The sequence below is a fragment of the Anguilla anguilla genome, chromosome 1, assembly GCF_013347855.1.
Source record: "Anguilla anguilla isolate fAngAng1 chromosome 1, fAngAng1.pri, whole genome shotgun sequence".
NCBI lineage: Eukaryota > Metazoa > Chordata > Actinopteri > Anguilliformes > Anguillidae > Anguilla > Anguilla anguilla.
This window is the reverse complement of record NC_049201.1, coordinates 6510055-6526682: the sequence shown is the minus strand read 5'-3', so window position 1 is coordinate 6526682 and position 16628 is coordinate 6510055. Positions and strand designations below refer to the sequence as shown.

The following is a 16628-nucleotide window of genomic DNA, read 5'->3' as shown; positions in this document are numbered from 1 at the left end:
TTTCTTTTCTCTCTCTTTATTTTTTTTCCGGATCACAAACTGAAGTCTTGATCCAGTGGCTCCTCCCTGTCCCGTTGGAGGTGAGGTGGGTCGGATGGGGTCATTGGGGGGTTATGGGACAGAACACCCCCCGCCCCCACCACCACCACCACCACCACCTACCGCCCCCCCCTTCCTTCTGTCCTCTGGTCCGATAGCATCTTTGGTTAAGAGTGTTCGACACTTGGGTGCGTCTGGAACAGGCGAGGGAGTGCCGTGGGAGGGTGTGGAGAACGGGAGGAGAAGGGAAAAGGGTGCAAGAATGAAGAAAGGAGAGTGTGTGTGTGTGTGTGAGTGTGCGTGTGTGAGGGGTGTGTGTGAGTGTGTAAGGTGTGTGAGTGTGCGCATCGGTGTGTGTGAGTGTGTGTGTGTGTGTGTGTGTGTGCGTGTGTGTGTGTGCGTGTGTGTGTGTGAGGTGTGTGTGTGTGTGTGTGTGTGTGAGTTATGACAGTGTGAGAGGGAGACGGTTGAGGATGTTGGGAAGAGATAGTCTGGGAGTATGAGAATCGAAGGAAAGTGACATTGGGTGACAAAAGGATTTGACAGACAAGGCGAGCAGCGGAGAAACAGGATGGATAGGATAACAGGGAGGGTGATGGATGCAGGGTCTATGAAGGACTACCACAAACAGGGGGGGGGGGGCAGAGTGGAGGAGGAGGAATCGGTATTTCATACACTTCTCCAAAGTGAGAGAAAGAGAGGGATGAGGCTAAGGGGGTTTAGCGGGTAGTAAGAGAGAGAGAGAAAGAGAGCGAGCGCGAGAGCGTTTTCTGGGCAGTGCCTGCCTCCGTAGACAGGGGGCGCTGTGTGTGCTCATCATCTGTGGAACAGCTGCAGGCAGAGGAGCACGCAGACCAGCAAGGTGTCCAGCTGCACAGTGGGCCCTCCGGACAGCACTGCAGAAACGAAAGGCGGAATTCGAGGTTAGACTGACGCCCCCCCTCCACCAATCAGAGAACAGAGAGTGAGGCTAACGAGCGTCGTGATTGGTGGAAAGCGCTGCCCATCACTGGCTGTTGAGAACCAACTAAAATACTTTGCGCTACGTAGAAAACATTTTGTGACTGGTCACAGAGCACCGGAAATATATCCGCTAGCCCCACCCATTCGTGCTGTCTAACCGTTGACATTAATCTTGTGGACAACAGTCGCATGCTGTGCTAAACGGCTGCAGATTCTCTGTAACCCCAGATCAATCAGAAACACAGCATGGAAGCACAGGAATAATTAGAGCAGTTCAGCGTTTGCTCTCCCACGAAAAGAGGGGAAGGCCCCAGTAAAATGTCTGCACTCTTGACCAAAACTCCTTTTCTCTCTCGCTAAAACGGCAATTATGAAAAGATATTTTATATGCGTGGGAATTGATTTTCACTTGAGTTAGCCTAACCCCCGCAGCTTACCGTATTTTAAAAGAGTGCCTTCTGCTTTGAAGATCGCACCGAGTGGCCTGTGCCAAATTCTTTTGCCATCGCTTCCTTAAACAACAGTGTCCCTGTAGAGAATGTCTGGGCTGTAACTGAAGAGGCCCACATTTAAGGCAGTCAAGAAACGTTGGCAAGCCAGGGACCGTTTGGCTTTTTCGTGAAATGACTGACAACACCGAAAGCAATTCAAGAATTCAGGACTTATTTCAGCGGTGAGCCAGGGGAATGTTCTTCACATTAATAAACACAAGCTCTTCCCAGACAGCGCGGAAGAAACAGGTCTACTATACGACACGTGTGCACAGAGGTGAGCAACCCACCAGCTGAACATTAGGCATGCAAGCTGCCTGCAAATGACTTAGATAAATAAGGAACAGATATTGTATTTAAAAGATCGATATGAATTTATGTCAGGGGTTTTTAGCTGGCAGAAAATCAATGTATTCATAATAAAGCTTTTCTTTTTTTTTTTTTGTTCCCTTTCAATACAAAAACAAGTTAAGTGGCCGGCATCCCATTTGTGATGTCTCTTTCAAGGGCCTTTGAAGGGGGCGGAAAGTTTCCAAAAAGGGGGGGGGGGGGTATGGGAGGGCGGGGGTGGATTTGGCAGGGGGTGTGGAGCGAAGGGCTGTCCTCTCTCTGTCTCTCATTCGGAGCCAGCTTGGGGGGATTCGTTGGACGCGTTACCTGGACGCGTCGCCTCAGGACGCGTCCGTCTGAAAGCCAGCCCGAGGCTCTGCTGATGAGCTGAACCAGCACGGCAGCCGGTGCGGCGGGCACCAGAGCCAAAAGCAGAGACCCTCGTCGGTCGTAAATTAAGATGAGTATTTACGCACACCGACCCAGGAGGAGGTGATGCGAAGGAGGGCGAGGGCTTGCTGCGAGCGTGCCCAGCCTTCGCCGTGCCGCCGCTAGTGTGTGTTGCTTGTGCGTCGGCGTGAAACTGCCTCTGTAGCCGGACGGAAACTCCGAGGGAGGCCAAGACAGAGCCTGCCGCAAATATCCGAGCCCTGCCATACCGACCCGGAGCCCTACTGGGCCCAACCGGTCGGGTTCTCCCAGAATTCCCATGCGGCAGGAACATCTGCAACCCACCATGAAGAAAAGAAGCAAGTGGCTCCACAGAAACACTCCTCTGTCCATGCCTTCTCAGGCCTGTGGGAGTCTTGGCTACTTTTAAAGTTCTGGGCTTCTCTTTCAGAATCTAGGAAATCTACAGTGTGTTCAGTTTTTTTTTTTTTTCCCACCCCCTCGTGGTGAAGTATGCCGCCGGTGCCCCCCCCACCATCGCCTTGGAACCCAAAGGGATTGTGGGGGTTTCTGGTCTCCTGGTGTGGTTGCCGTGGTTCCTTTCGGTCTCCTGACTGCCACTGGCGTGGAAACACAGAGCTGCTCAGACAGAGCGAGATGATGGAGTAACACACCAGAGGAATGCTGGCTCTCAGAGCAAAGGAAACTGATAGCTTCCCTTTTATAAAGGCCCAGGCCCATCCATGGGGGATTGGGTTCAGACAGAGTAATACGGGCTCATGTTTTTTTCCCCCCGCAACTCCAGACTCCATGTAAGCTCTGTGAGAACATTGCGTACTTTCAGCAACTCTCTCCCTCTCTCTCTCTCCCTCTCTCCCTCTCTCTCTCTCTATGTCTCTCTCTCTCTGTCTGTCTCACTCGCTGCTCTATCTCTCTCTTTCTTTTGCTCTGTCTCCTCCCTTCCTGTCCTCCCTAATGTCTCCCGCTTCTCTTCCTCCTTTTAAAACTTGAGAGCGGAGTGACAGAACGGCTCAGGGCCGTTTCTCGCTGTGGCGCGGCGGGGACGGCCGGGTTGTTTACTGAAGACGGAACGCGGCGTATCCGACTGGGCTGGGGGCGGGAGGCTCTGCTTGTTTACAGAGCATCAGGGCACGGTGAGAGAAGTGGAATCTGCACCAGGAACGTTAGAGAGCACGGATATGCCCCCCCCATACCCCCCCCCCCCCGCCCCCCGTCCGCCCTCCCCCCCCACTCTCACAGCCACTCTGAACTCACACCTGCTCTACTCAGGAGGAGAAAAAGGAGGGTAGGAGGAGGTGAGGATGAGGAGGGGTGAGGAAGAGGAAGGAAGGAAGGAAGGAAGGAAGCAGGAGCTGAGGAAGGGTTGCAGGTTCCTCAACAGGTTCCACGCCATCGCTGTCCCCCTTCTCTGGGCCCAGTTCCAGTCGCTCTCTGATTTATGAGCGTGAGCTTGTACACAGAACGTCAGAGGCAATCATCATTCATTTTAGGTAGGGGTAGTGGAGGGGTGGGGGGGGTGAGTGGGGGGGGGGGGGGGGCTGGGGGGGGGAACGCATCTGCACTCCGCGCTCAACCAACTGGGGGGCAGGTAATACATCAGCTGGGTAATGCAGCTGGGCACGCTCACTAACTGCATCCTGGGAGACAGGCTGAAGCAAAGGCTCATGGGAGTGTGGGCCACACACACACACACACACATGCACACACACACAAACGCACACAGGCACGCTCACACACAAATACACACACACACACACACACACACACAGTCTGCTCACACACGTGCGCACACACGCACACACACGCACACAACCTGTGCACACACGTGCACACATGAACACACACACACGCACGCCTGCACACACACGCACACACACACACACACACAAACCCAGCCTGCTCGCACCGACGTCCTTCAGGCTTTTCTGTCAGTCTGCAGGGAGAGTGGAAGCTTGGCTGACCCTTCGCTGCAATTAATCTCAGTTGTTAATTTGTCCTATTTTCCCCCTCTAGTTTCACCGCCTCGCATTTCCAGACAAGCTCGCGCATATCTTCCGCAGCCAGGTGGCTCGCCCCCACTAAAACACAGCAACCGCGCATGCATGCAGCGCGCTGCACCGACGCAACCACTGCGCGGCTCCTCCAGTGGACAGGCGAGTAAACGCGGCAGCTGGTACGATGAAATTTGGGCAGGACGGGGGCGCCTGTATGTGTTCCGAACTGGCGCGGTACATCGCATTAAAGAAACTGGCCTGTGAACTGAATACTGCTGGCTATTCTTTAAAAAAAAAAAAAAAAAAATTTAAATAAAAAAAACGGAGATTTAAAGTGCATTTCTGAATACACATTCTGAATACACCTCACTGCATGCTTTTTGTGAAATTGACACCTTGCATGTGTGTGTGTGTGTGTACGTGTGTGTGTGCATGCATGAGCGTGTATTTGTGTGTGAGTTTGAGTGTCTGTGAGTGCGTGCGTTTGTGTGTGTGTGTGTGTGTGTGTGTGCGTACGTGTGTTGCGTGCATGTGTTGTACACCTTTAACCACCCACTTCTACCTAATGCTGATTAACAGTGTGTTTGTGCATAAGAATAATAAGTTATGTGTTAGCCCCATTTCGGTCACAGTGTGTTCTCCCTGTATCTGTGCATCAGTATGTTTGATTAAATTTAGGCTCCTTTTGAACTGGGAGTACTGGACTGAATTCAGTTGAGATGGAACGTTGCGCCTCCCTCAAATTCAAACTGCCGCAGGCAAAAGGAAACAAACGATTGTCTTGACAACATTAATCCTGCGTGCGAATAACTCAAATTCACCGCAAACGCCCCATGTGGTGAACGATGTGAACGTTTGAGATGATGTCACAATGCTGTTTTTTTTTTTTTTTGTCAGGTACCATCACTTGAGGTGGCTCTACAATTTAACAGAATTCCAAGTAAGTTTATAATCTTCAGGAGATTTTGTACTTGTCTGTGAAATTAATTTTCATTGATTCACTGATAATTGCATTATACGATTATTCTCATCATCAGTGGATCATTGAAAGCATACACGTGGGCCTGGCAAGTGGCATTAGGCCAAGCCATTTTCCCAAGGCTGACAAACTTAAGGATGTAGTTAAAGAGCATTTTTAAGCTTTGCCCAAGCCGGAATTTATGTTACTGTACGCAGCACTTCTACAGAACACAAATAATAGACCAACCGACATGACTTCCACCCGAGCCCTGCATAAAGAGGTGAGGCAGTTGGCATTCTGCTGAGTCGTGCCATTCCCAGAGCCTCAAATTCTGCCGCAGATTTGGGGACCAGGAGATGGACATCTCACCTAATACTGTCGTGCTGGCACAGCACACGGAGTGCACCAAGGGTCTAGGGGCACAGCTGGCATTAATGGAGGATCATGGCAGGAACAAGGAGAGTAGGGAATTCAGAATACACGAAAGGTACAATAGGACCAGACAGCTAAAAATGAGACTCACACAGCACAGTCAAAACAAATAAATAGCCAATGTTTCAAAATATGAGAAAAGTTGCGGAGACACTGACAACGTATTATGACTCTGATGCACTCCAAAAAAGCACATTTCTTTCAAACAGCACACAAACTCATTGCGGCTGAAAGGATTTTTGACTCAAACCCGGTCTGCGCACTTGAAAAAACCTCCCTTTGGAGGAGGACTGTACTTCCTACCATGTCAATTATACATTATGTATGTCAATTACACATACATGGGGAAAACAGCACTATTTGCACAGGGAGAGTTCTGGGACAGATGCAAGAAGATGGTTCTGAATATTGTGCTGAAAGTAAAATAAAATACGTGTCTGTTCCAGCCAAATCTTGTCAATGCAGAAAAAAAGCATCTCTTCTTTTGGACAGGATTACACCAAGCATCATCAAGCAACAGCATAAAAAAAAACGACTAAATGATTAAATTCAGCCACAAAGTCTATGTCTTACGTTTTAATTTAATTTCATTTAACCTGTTTAAATCAATTTCATTTTTTATTAACCTACCCCTGCAAATCACTTCAATTATTATGCATAGCCTTCTATGTTTCATTTTTGTGCAGGTGATATAACTGCACTTTTTATGTGTGTAGGCTGCTTCCCACAGAATAGAATATTTTTAAAACTTTTAGAAGACAATGCTATAAAAATATGGTACTGTCAGAATTCTGTGGTTCTATTAACCATAATGAATACAGCTCTTGACAGTGTGGAAATATTGTCATTATTTGTTAAAGGAGTGTTAACTTTCTGGAGTTAAAAAAAATGTTATTTCAGTTTTACATTAATTATGTCTTTGATTGTGCCAGACAGGCATTGTATGTGTCAAAGTTTGTGCAGGTATTTAACCTGTTACATTTGAAGCCTGGTAAAAAAACAAAATATGTATGTTACACAAAATAGTCCATTATTCCCCCCCATCCAACCCCCACCACACACACATACACACACACACACACACCCAGCGGCATGAGACTTCCTGTTTATACCACAATAAATAATTCACTGTATACTTTAGGATCCATGCATTATCTCCCACGGGCTTCCTTCACCGTCTCAGATCAGGTGTCTGAAAGGTAATGGCTCGTTTTGAATATTTCATAATCCGCGTCTTTGTTTTCTTTTTTGGCGTTGTCATGGATACCGGCGCACGAACGCTCCGGGCGGTCTCCGCCCACAGCCCCCCCCCCCCCGGGTTAACGAGCGGACCTCGGCCAGCCCATTTCGACTCCGGCTCCGCCTCTCCTGGCCCCCGTCCCCGCGTGGCGTGAGTTTTGGACGCCGGTGACAGGCGCATTAATCTGGGCCCACCGGCGCGCTCATCCCCGCCCGATCCTTCACCTCCGGGGGGTGAGAGGTGTGCCGATGCTCCCCTCATCCGGAGCGGAGGTGAATATAAAATGAACTGCACTCTTCCTCTCAGAGGAAGGAAGGCAGGCTTTGGCGGTCGGTTGGCGTTCCGAGGCATTTCATTGGCTAGGGGGTCACGGGCAGTGGGGGGCGCGGGGCACACAAGCTCCTCTGAATCGTCGAGTTGGCAGAAACTTGTTTGGGGGGCCAGCGGGGGGGGTGCTCCTGTACCCACGGTGTGAGGTCATGCCAGCTCTGACGTGAGGAAGCCCCAACCGTGGCAGGAACACGGGGTGTTCCGTGGGGCAGAGGAGCACATCTGGCAACCCTCTGGACTTTGAGGCTGAGAGTCCAGGTGCCATCGCTGCCCCATGAACAGGCCTGCTGCACTCTTACAGGCTCAGCCCTCTGTTTCCCCCCCATCTCTCTCTGTCTTCAAACCTTGTTCTCTCCACCTTTATTTCTAGTCCCCTCGTCTCTCTATCTCTCTCCTGCTGTACCTTCAGCTCCCTCACTCACGCACTCCCCTTCATCCTCTGCGTTCCTCTCTTTTTAGCTCTTTTCCATCCCCCTCTATTCGCTCTCCTTTACTCTTTGTCTCTTTCACTGTCTGACATTGTTTCATCCCCTCCCTCTCGATTCAATTTAATTCCGTTCGATTCAATAAGCTTTATTGGCATCTCAAAATTGTAGAGTTGTCCTGCTAAAGCTTGTCGGATGAGAAAAAGGAACACGTCAACATGAAATCTCTCTCTCTCTCTCTGTTTCTCCCTCTCTCTCTCCTCGCCCTCTGTCACCTGACGGAACTCTCTCAGCTTTCCCTCCATGTTTCCGCAGGTGGAGGACGAAGCACGCATGCACACGCATGCGCGCATGCATGCATGCACACACACGCACGCACGCACGCACACACGCACGCACGCACGCACGCACGCACGCAAGCACACACGCGCATGACGCACCTTGGTTGGAGATGGATTTTTCCTGCTTGCACACGCCCTTGGTGACGGAGACGTCGTCGATGGCGATGTCGCCCTCGTACCCGGCTCCCCGCACACCCTCAAACACCACCTGCGAGGAACAGGAAGGCGGACATCACTTCTTACATCACTTCCCTTTATACGAAAAACAAGGCAGACTATGCCCTATAAAACAAGAAGAAGGATTTTTTATTTATTTTTTAAAACCTTATTCACATTTTTTGGTTTGCATATTGATGGACCGTGTCTGCGCTCCACATTCTTGCTACATAATGTGGTGAACCGAGTTTATTTATCCAGTAAATAGGAAACTGTCCTCCTGTGATAGCACTGTAATCAGCTCATCAACTCCTGTATTCTGTGGTTAAACAGAAGGAGTGAGCGAATGGGCAAACAAACAAATGAGAATTATCTCCCATTTCTGGTTGGATGCAAAAAAGTGCCTCAAAATGTCAGAAACGTGGAGCCGTGTGATTTGCGCTTCACGAGTTGAATTATTCATGCTGTTTAGAGAACAGTACTTTATACATGTTGCAAATGTGTAAGGTCGTTTGTGCACAGTGAAATATCCAGGGCTATTTCAACTCTGTTAACACAGTACATATGAGTCCAACAGGGGAAAAAACTTTCATTTTCATTGGCTTAGGCCAATTTAAAAATTTTTTTTCAATCTACAGCACAAAAATTTTGAATCGACATCTTCGAGGGTTGAATCGTCGGTTGGCTAACTTCATGCTAATGGAAACACGGCTGATGAATACACACGTTTATACCTCCTCTTGCACAGCAGCCCACACTTTGATTGACAGGTTAATTACCCTGGTAACAGGGGCCTAAACCCCATTCCACAAAGCTAATCAAACAGTATCTGTATTGCACTGGAAAACACACACACGCACACACACACACACACACACGCACGCACACACACAAACGGCAAACTTTTCTATTTTACTGCTTTTCGTCCCAGAATAGGGGCTAATATTGGTTTATTGGAACTGAAATGAGAAACCAAGAAGAAGCAAATAGCTCACAGATTCTTGCTTCTACATCAGTAAAAAAAAAGAAAAAATAAATAAATAAATAAAAATCCAGTCAAGATATTTATACGGTGACCCACTCCTTGGCTTTTAATGATGCATTGCATGTCTGTGAGCTTCTACGCCACTTCAGTCAGGAGGGCTATTAATGCATTTCAGCAGGTGGGCTGAGCACTTGAGGGTCATGTGGTTATATATCCACACCGCTAAAACTCTATGCACATTTCACAATCAAGGACAGAGGGCATTGTGTCCACAAACACAGCTCAGATCTCAGCCTCCCTTTAACTCTCACCGCGGCCAAGTGAATGCAAGGCTAACAGATTCCTTCCAGAAATAAATAGCGTGGAATGAGTCCAGGTGTGTGGCGTGCCATGCCTGGAGAGAGAGTGATCCTCGCTCAAAAATGTTGGCCATTGGGTGCGGGGCCCGTTGACGTGATTTTCTCCCGGGCCCAGGCATCATGCACGCCGGCCCTGCCTGCGTGTACTGTATGTGCATGCGTGTGTGCTTTTGTGCGCGCATGTCTGTGTGCGTGCATGGGTGGGTGGCAAGTGTAGCAGGCAGCCTAGTATAATGGTTAGGGGACTGGGCTTTTAACCTTACGGTAGCTGTTTCAGTTCCCAGGTAGGTCACTGCAATTGCACCCTTGAGAAAAATACCTAACCTGCTTTGCTGCACCGTACAGCAGGGTGTATTACTGCAAGTGCATTTGAGCGCATCTGTATGTGTGTTCTAAATTTTTCATCCCCAACTTGGGGTGCCCAGTCATGCATCAGCTCTCATATCTGGGACCCTCGCCATCGACTCGACAGAGCAGATGGGTGCGTGCGTGTGCATGTGCTTGTGTTCACCGCTGAAGCACGCAGCGCTGATGCTCGCTTATTACTGCCGCAGCTCGTGAGTCAGGTGTGCGCAGAGATGAGTCAGAGTTCATGTGCAGCTTCACAGGTGGACTGTGGGCTGAACCTTCCGTAACCCTGGGTGACGGTGCCGCCAATCAAGTGGTGCCATTGCGGAGCTACCATCCACAGTCTATACCAGTGGTAACCAACCCTGTTCCTGGAGACCTACCGTCTTGTGGGTTTTTAGTTCAACCCATATTTGGCACGCCTGACTCGACAAAGTAGCAGCTCAACAAGCACAGCTCAAGCTGCTGAATGAGGTGTGCTCTGTTATGGTTAGAGTGAAAACCTACAGGACGGTAGATCTCCAGGAACAGGGTTGGCTACCACTGGTCTGTACTGACAGCACTGGGACTCAATCCTGGACCACTGGGCCCATCCGTGCCATAACGGTGCCTTAACTGGACGAGCCACCCAGCAGCCCCTGTCCAGGGGGGCTGGTAACGGTCTGTGCGGTTTTTGGCAGGCTCCTCTGTCCGTTGGAAACGGGCAGGTACTGGACCATGATGCCAGTGGGTTGCGGGATCGCCATGGAGATGGCTGACGGGGGAAGGGTCAGAGCGCTGTGTGGTTGGGGGGGGTTTCAGGGCTGCCGAGGAGAACAGCCTCTGCCTTAATTACGCACAAAGAGAAGGGAAACTTTGAAGAGCCCATTCTTGTCAACTGCTCTCTAATTTAATCCCCCAAAGGCCTTGGACAAAGTGATGCCTTTGAACAAATAAAGAAATGGAGAGGAGTCTGAGAGGGAAAGCGGGAGGGCGGAGGTTGGGGGGGGGGGGGGGCGAGGGGGCTTAATAGACATCCACGCTCCTCTTGTTTGCAATGCAGGTTAATTCAATTTGTCTGCTGGCATTGTCGGTGCAGGAGCACAGCACTCTTTTTGCCATGCTAATTGGTACCTTGGATCACAGTGGAGACACACACACACACACACACACACGCGCACGCGCGCGCGCAGTCATTAAGGCGTCTTGCCACACCGCACACGCAACCACGGCAATTACACGGACAGAAGTCGCACGCGGAGTACTCCGGGGGGACCGGGGGGGGGGGGGATGTGGACGCACGGCGATTTTCCCTCAGCCCGGGGACTTTATTTATTCCCTAACTTTGTTATTTGGTCTAAATTCTCCGCTCTAATGAAGGGGTACTCCAGCAGACGCTCCGATCCGGAGCGACTTATAGAGCTTATGTTCTTATACACACACAGGCCATTTATGCAGCTGGATATTTACCGAAGCGATTCAGGTCAAGTGTCTCTCGCTGGAGGGTACAAAGGCTTTCCCTCCCACCTGGGAACTGGACCTGCTACTTGAGAGCGAGCGAGCGCACTTGCCAAAAAAATCATGCTACACCGCTGACCCAGCGTAGCGTAGCGTAGCGTAGCGTAGCGGTCAGGGGGTTGAGCGTGATGTCAGAGTCAAGAGTCGGAGTCAGACGGTCAGATGCAGGGGCCGGATGGGTGCGCTGGGAATGTCAAGTCCAGACGGCGAGAAACGTTCAAAATTCAGAACATCTAGAAATGCGATAATGAAGACTTTCCAAATGTGTGTGTGTGTGTGTGTGTGTGTGTGTGTGTGCGTGTGTACCGTATGTGTGTGAGTGTGTGCGTGCATGCCTGAATGTGTGCATGCATGAGTAAGAGGTAGAGAAGACATTGCGTGACAGAGAGGGGAGACTGAAAGACAGAGAAAAAGAGAGAGAGAGAGAGCATGAGAGAGAGAGCAAAGGAGAGAGAGAGAGCATGAGGGAGAGAGAGAGAAAAGGAGAAAGACAGAGAGAAAGAGAGAGTGTGTGAGAGAGAGAGAGAGAGAGAGCATGAGGGAGAGAGAGAGTGAAAGAAAAGAGAGAGAGATCTGTACCAACTTGGGCAGAGACCAGCAGCGTGCGGAGTGGGAATAATGAAAGGGCCATTTTTACGGGAATCATAATTAAGAGCAGCTAATTAGAATCCCAATCTCCCGCCCCCCCGCCCCCATTCCACCACCCACACCCCCACCCCCACCACTGGCCCAGTCTGACTTTGCCTTCCTTCATTTCTCTGATGTTGCCTCCGCTCTGGCTTACTGGACTTCGCTGCTGTTCCAAGGTCGGCCTTTGCGATGCCGGGCACTGCGGTTATAAAAGGCGGCAAAGCAGCCATTTAAAACGCTGCATTTCATTGGAGCTTGTAACCTTTCATGGACGCATTGATTTCTTTCTCCCCGCTAAAAATCTGTGGTGGGAAATGGCCAAGACGACTGCTGTCGTGTCATCTAACCAGAATATGTGTCGTGCAATAAATAGGGACACATTACTTGTTTATTACATGCACATTGCTTAACAAAAAAAAGGGGGGGGGGGGAATAATGGACATTGTTGCTTGTTAGGTCAAAAGGGAACAGAATAAATAATTAGAGGGTAGGCTCTTGAGTTTTTCTGGACTGACTGAGAGCAATTGTCCATGAAATGCAAAATAATGCATGAATAACAATTTGTTTCTGCAGGCAATCCACTTAGAACTCCTAGGATACCAATTCATTAAAGAAAACAGACAAATTCAAGATGATTTCAGGTCAATTTAGCAAAATAGCCTTTACTGACTTTCATATAGTGATTTGTGAAAAAATGTTGAATCCAAAGGTCATATTTATTCATTATAAAATTCTATAATTGGGATTTAGTATAATTCTCAGTAGCAATTTTGCAAATACCTCATCCTATGAAGCATACAACAGGTGATTGTAAAGGTGATAATGTGATGAATAAGAACTCCCAACCATATAATAAAATGTATTAACTACAAGTTCATGAGCTTTTTTTTACCAACAGACAACACAGTATTAGAAAATGTATAGGATATAGCTATCACAATGTAATTTACCTACTGTTCCTATAGCCTTCAACATTCCAGTAAGACAAATAACCACTTCAGAATCTGAAACATTTAACACAGTAGTGCTATCCATAGATCTGATATCAAGTCATCTGTAAAAAAAAAAAATAATAAAAATTAAAAAAAAAAAACATTTTACAGACGACTACCATTTTAATTCAGATTTATCTTCCGGAGGCACTGAAACTGCTTTTTTCCTGCTTTTTTTTCCAGAGAACTTGGAACAGAATCTACAGCAAAATGATTTATGTGGTCTTCTGCTTTAAAACCCAACATCCATATGCACTAAATGAGGAACTGGTAATGGTATGGTTTCTGTAAAACTTTCCTTAACAATGCATTTGATTTGGGTCAATTGCAAACTACACTGAAACTACACTGCAATGCATGTAGCTGTCCTACTCTGGTGAATACATTGTGTTGTCTTTGTCTTTTTTTCAGTGTTTGACTAAATGACCAAGGAGCTAAAAACTAAAATAACACAGTCCTAAAGCTCTAACAGACAGGAACAGACCCATATCGCCAAAATCTTGAAAAATGAAAATCAACAAAACACTAAATCAACAAAAGAACAGACTTGCCCACAAACTGTGCTTTCAAGTTTCAACCAGATTTTCATTCTGTCAATGCTTACTCAAAAAAAAAAAAAACATAATTTAAAAAATCTTTTAGCAGTCACAGTTTTGCACAATTATGTTCACACCAAAATAATAGACAATCACTACCAAAACAGTCATCATTTCCTTAAAATCTATTTAAAATAATAATCGGTTTATGAAGACAGTAATCGCTCAGCGCCACCCCCACAGAACTGGCCTCTTTTGAAAAGGCCTGCTTTTCGGCCTGCCTCCCCAGCCTCAGTGCTGGCACCAGCTGAGCTCAGACCCATAATGTTAAAAAAACATTAGAGCCAGAACCGTGCCATCCCTCTACGGGCGATCGGTGCCCCGTCTGGGGCGTGCCCTCTCCGGGCACGGCTGCGCTCTCTGACACAGGGGCGAGCCGGGAACGCTAAGGACCCCGCCGTCCCGCCAGGACCGCCCTGGCGAAAACAGCCCCTCGACAAGGGCCTCCTAAGGCGACTTGGTGCAGCTCTACGCTTTATTAAGGGCTTACTCTGTGCTATTGACAGGTTTGAAGGCTTGATTCTCAGCCAAACTTTTTGTTCCACCTTAATTATAACTTTCGTACCGGCATATATTGACAGCCATGGCATCTGTTACATGTGCAGACTTCGGAGCATAAGCAGTAGGGTGGGGAACATATCGCAGTAACAGCAGACAGAAATATGGCACAGTAAGGTGCTCAGTGTGAATTCAACACTTCCAGCGTCCACATGAGGCTACAAGGGATAGAAATGTTCACCATGAGAATAAAATGTACTGTCAGTGTTTACTTAAAAGCGAACACTTTGCCGAGCGGGAAATCAACGCCAGGCGGGAAATCAACGCCATGTGGGAAATCAACGCTGATTTGAAGGCGGCTTTTCTGTTTTTCAACAGGCCAGTTTCAGCGACAGCTCGGATTGCCTAATTTAAAGTTTTACAGCTGAGTGATAATATTCAAGCACGTTTTCAGAAATACGCTTTCATCAAAGTTTTCCGATCGGGCTTTCGTGCGGTCTTGATTACCTTTAAAACAGTGGCACCGAGCAATAAACAAGAGCTGTGGTCTTTTTATCTACAAGGAAAGACGGTACAAAACTTCATTCTGAACGCAAAAACCCAAGGGGAAATTCATGACTTTTTTTTTCCTGTTAAAAACAACAGCCTTATCGACCAAAAAGCAATTAACCTTGACGAATAGTTATTTCCATTATTTATTGTTTACATGGAATTAATACCAGTGCAAACATTACGTAGGAAACAAAGCTAACAGCTAACAGCTAACAGCGGCTGGCATTGTCTGTTTCCACCGATACTGCTTCACAGGGAAATTCCACAGGCATCCTGAAAAGTGATTGAATCTTTCTGTGGCGTGAGAACAAAGACGGGGGGACTCCGTGCCCGCTTAAAGCGATCGATAAAGAGAAATAGATAAATAAAATGCCAGCCAGAGACTGAAAACAACACCATCACAACTCCCTGTAACTCCCTTTGTCAGAAGAAAGCGGCTCAGTCATTAACATTGATTGGTTCCAAAAAAAAAAAGAAAAGAAAAAAAGAAAAGAAAGAAATGGAGAAAAAAGAGCTTTGACTGAAAATGAAGGCAGGAGGAGAAACGGCTCCTTTTTTTCCGGCTAATTCCAGTGAAAGCGAGCCGGAGTGTTTCAGATGTAGCAAGAAGAGGTTATTTGTAAAAAAAAAAAAAAACCTATACGAAACTCCCATGCTGGTGTTCTGATCAAATCTGTATGCTTTCACTGTTTAATGCATGGCTCCATGTCAATGTTTCCAGTAAACTGCAGTGTAGGGTAATTACAGGCGAAATGAGTCTAGCGAACAGGTCTTTGAGAAGGCAGAGAGATGTTACGTTACATTACATTACATTACAGGCATTTAGCAGACGCTCTTATCCAGAGTGACTTACACTGCATCCATTTATACTGCTGGATGTGTACTGAAGCAATGCAGGTTAAGTACCTTGCTTCAAGGGTACAACAGCAGTGTCCTACCGGGGAATCGAACCTCCGACCTTTAGGTTACAAGACCAACTCCTTAGCCACTATACTATACTGCCGCCCTATAATGTCTGTACAGTTGATGTCAATTTATGCACAGCCATGTAAGAGCTGGGTTTTGTGCTTATACTGCCCTTGCCTAGCTAACACTGTGCACATTTTTTTATGACCATTTGCAAGGATTTCTTATTCATGAAAAAAACATAAAAAAAATACGTAGGTGTATCTCATGAACCCTTGCGGCTATGGAATAGAATATGGAATATTTTTGGGCAAATATTTATATATATATTACAATATATTACACTGCTGTCCTATACACATTATTGCCACATATTTAGACAGTAATGCAATATATTTGACAGTAGTACGATATATAATACTGTCAAAGTCTGAAGTACTGCTGTGGGGATATTGATACATTTTCCCATTTAGAAAATCACCTTTTCTCTTTGTCTTAGTATGTCTAGTATACTTAGCCAGGACTAGAAAAATACGTAAAGCTTGCTCACCACAGGAGAGAAGCAGCAACATGTTTCTGTGAGTGAATGTAAAATGAATCTCTGTACGGACAGACCACTGCAGTTTTATGGCTGTGCTGCCATGACAATCACTCTACTCCAAAACTGCTGACTAAACACCCAAACACCCACACCCTTAGCTGAGTTAGCACGTCACGCAGACTGGGCGCAGGTGATAATCTGAGGCCTGTGCCTTACAGAGTTCCTCACAGAACAGGAATATATTTGAAAATATATTGAAATATATACGATCAGCACATTACAACATGTCACAGTATATCGCCAAATATAAGTTATATGTTATTGCTGCTTTCAAATGTTGCAAGAGATAGCACTGGTGCACAATATATTTAACTTCATACTTTCAGTCAACTTCAGCCAACTTTGCGACAAACTGTATATTTACAACATATTTCGGGCATGTTTGATTTGATACGGGTGACAGAGGGGAGGAGACGGAAGTGCTGAAAGGGGGGTGGTGGGGTGGGGGTGGGGGTGGGGGTGGGGGCACAGCATGCTGATTTGTGAGCCGTCAGCGTGCCACAGAGAAGCTCAGATCTCCGCTCCACTGGCAGAGCAAAAGTGGGCATAAA

General features: G+C 47.4%; 1 protein-coding gene across 1 annotated transcript in view; it reads right to left on the bottom strand.

The window, feature by feature from the left end:
- Positions 1-397: 397 nt before the first annotated feature.
- The window catches only part of LOC118236646 (MAM domain-containing glycosylphosphatidylinositol anchor protein 1), a 71830-nt gene continuing 55599 nt past the window's right edge, over positions 398-16628 (bottom strand). The window contains exons 10-11 of the mRNA XM_035435186.1: positions 8057-8165; positions 398-935 (exon numbers count right to left, since the gene is read on the bottom strand). Coding sequence (XP_035291077.1) covers positions 856-935; positions 8057-8165 — 189 coding nt within the window. The 3' untranslated portion in view covers positions 398-855. The remainder of the gene's footprint in view (positions 936-8056; positions 8166-16628) is intronic.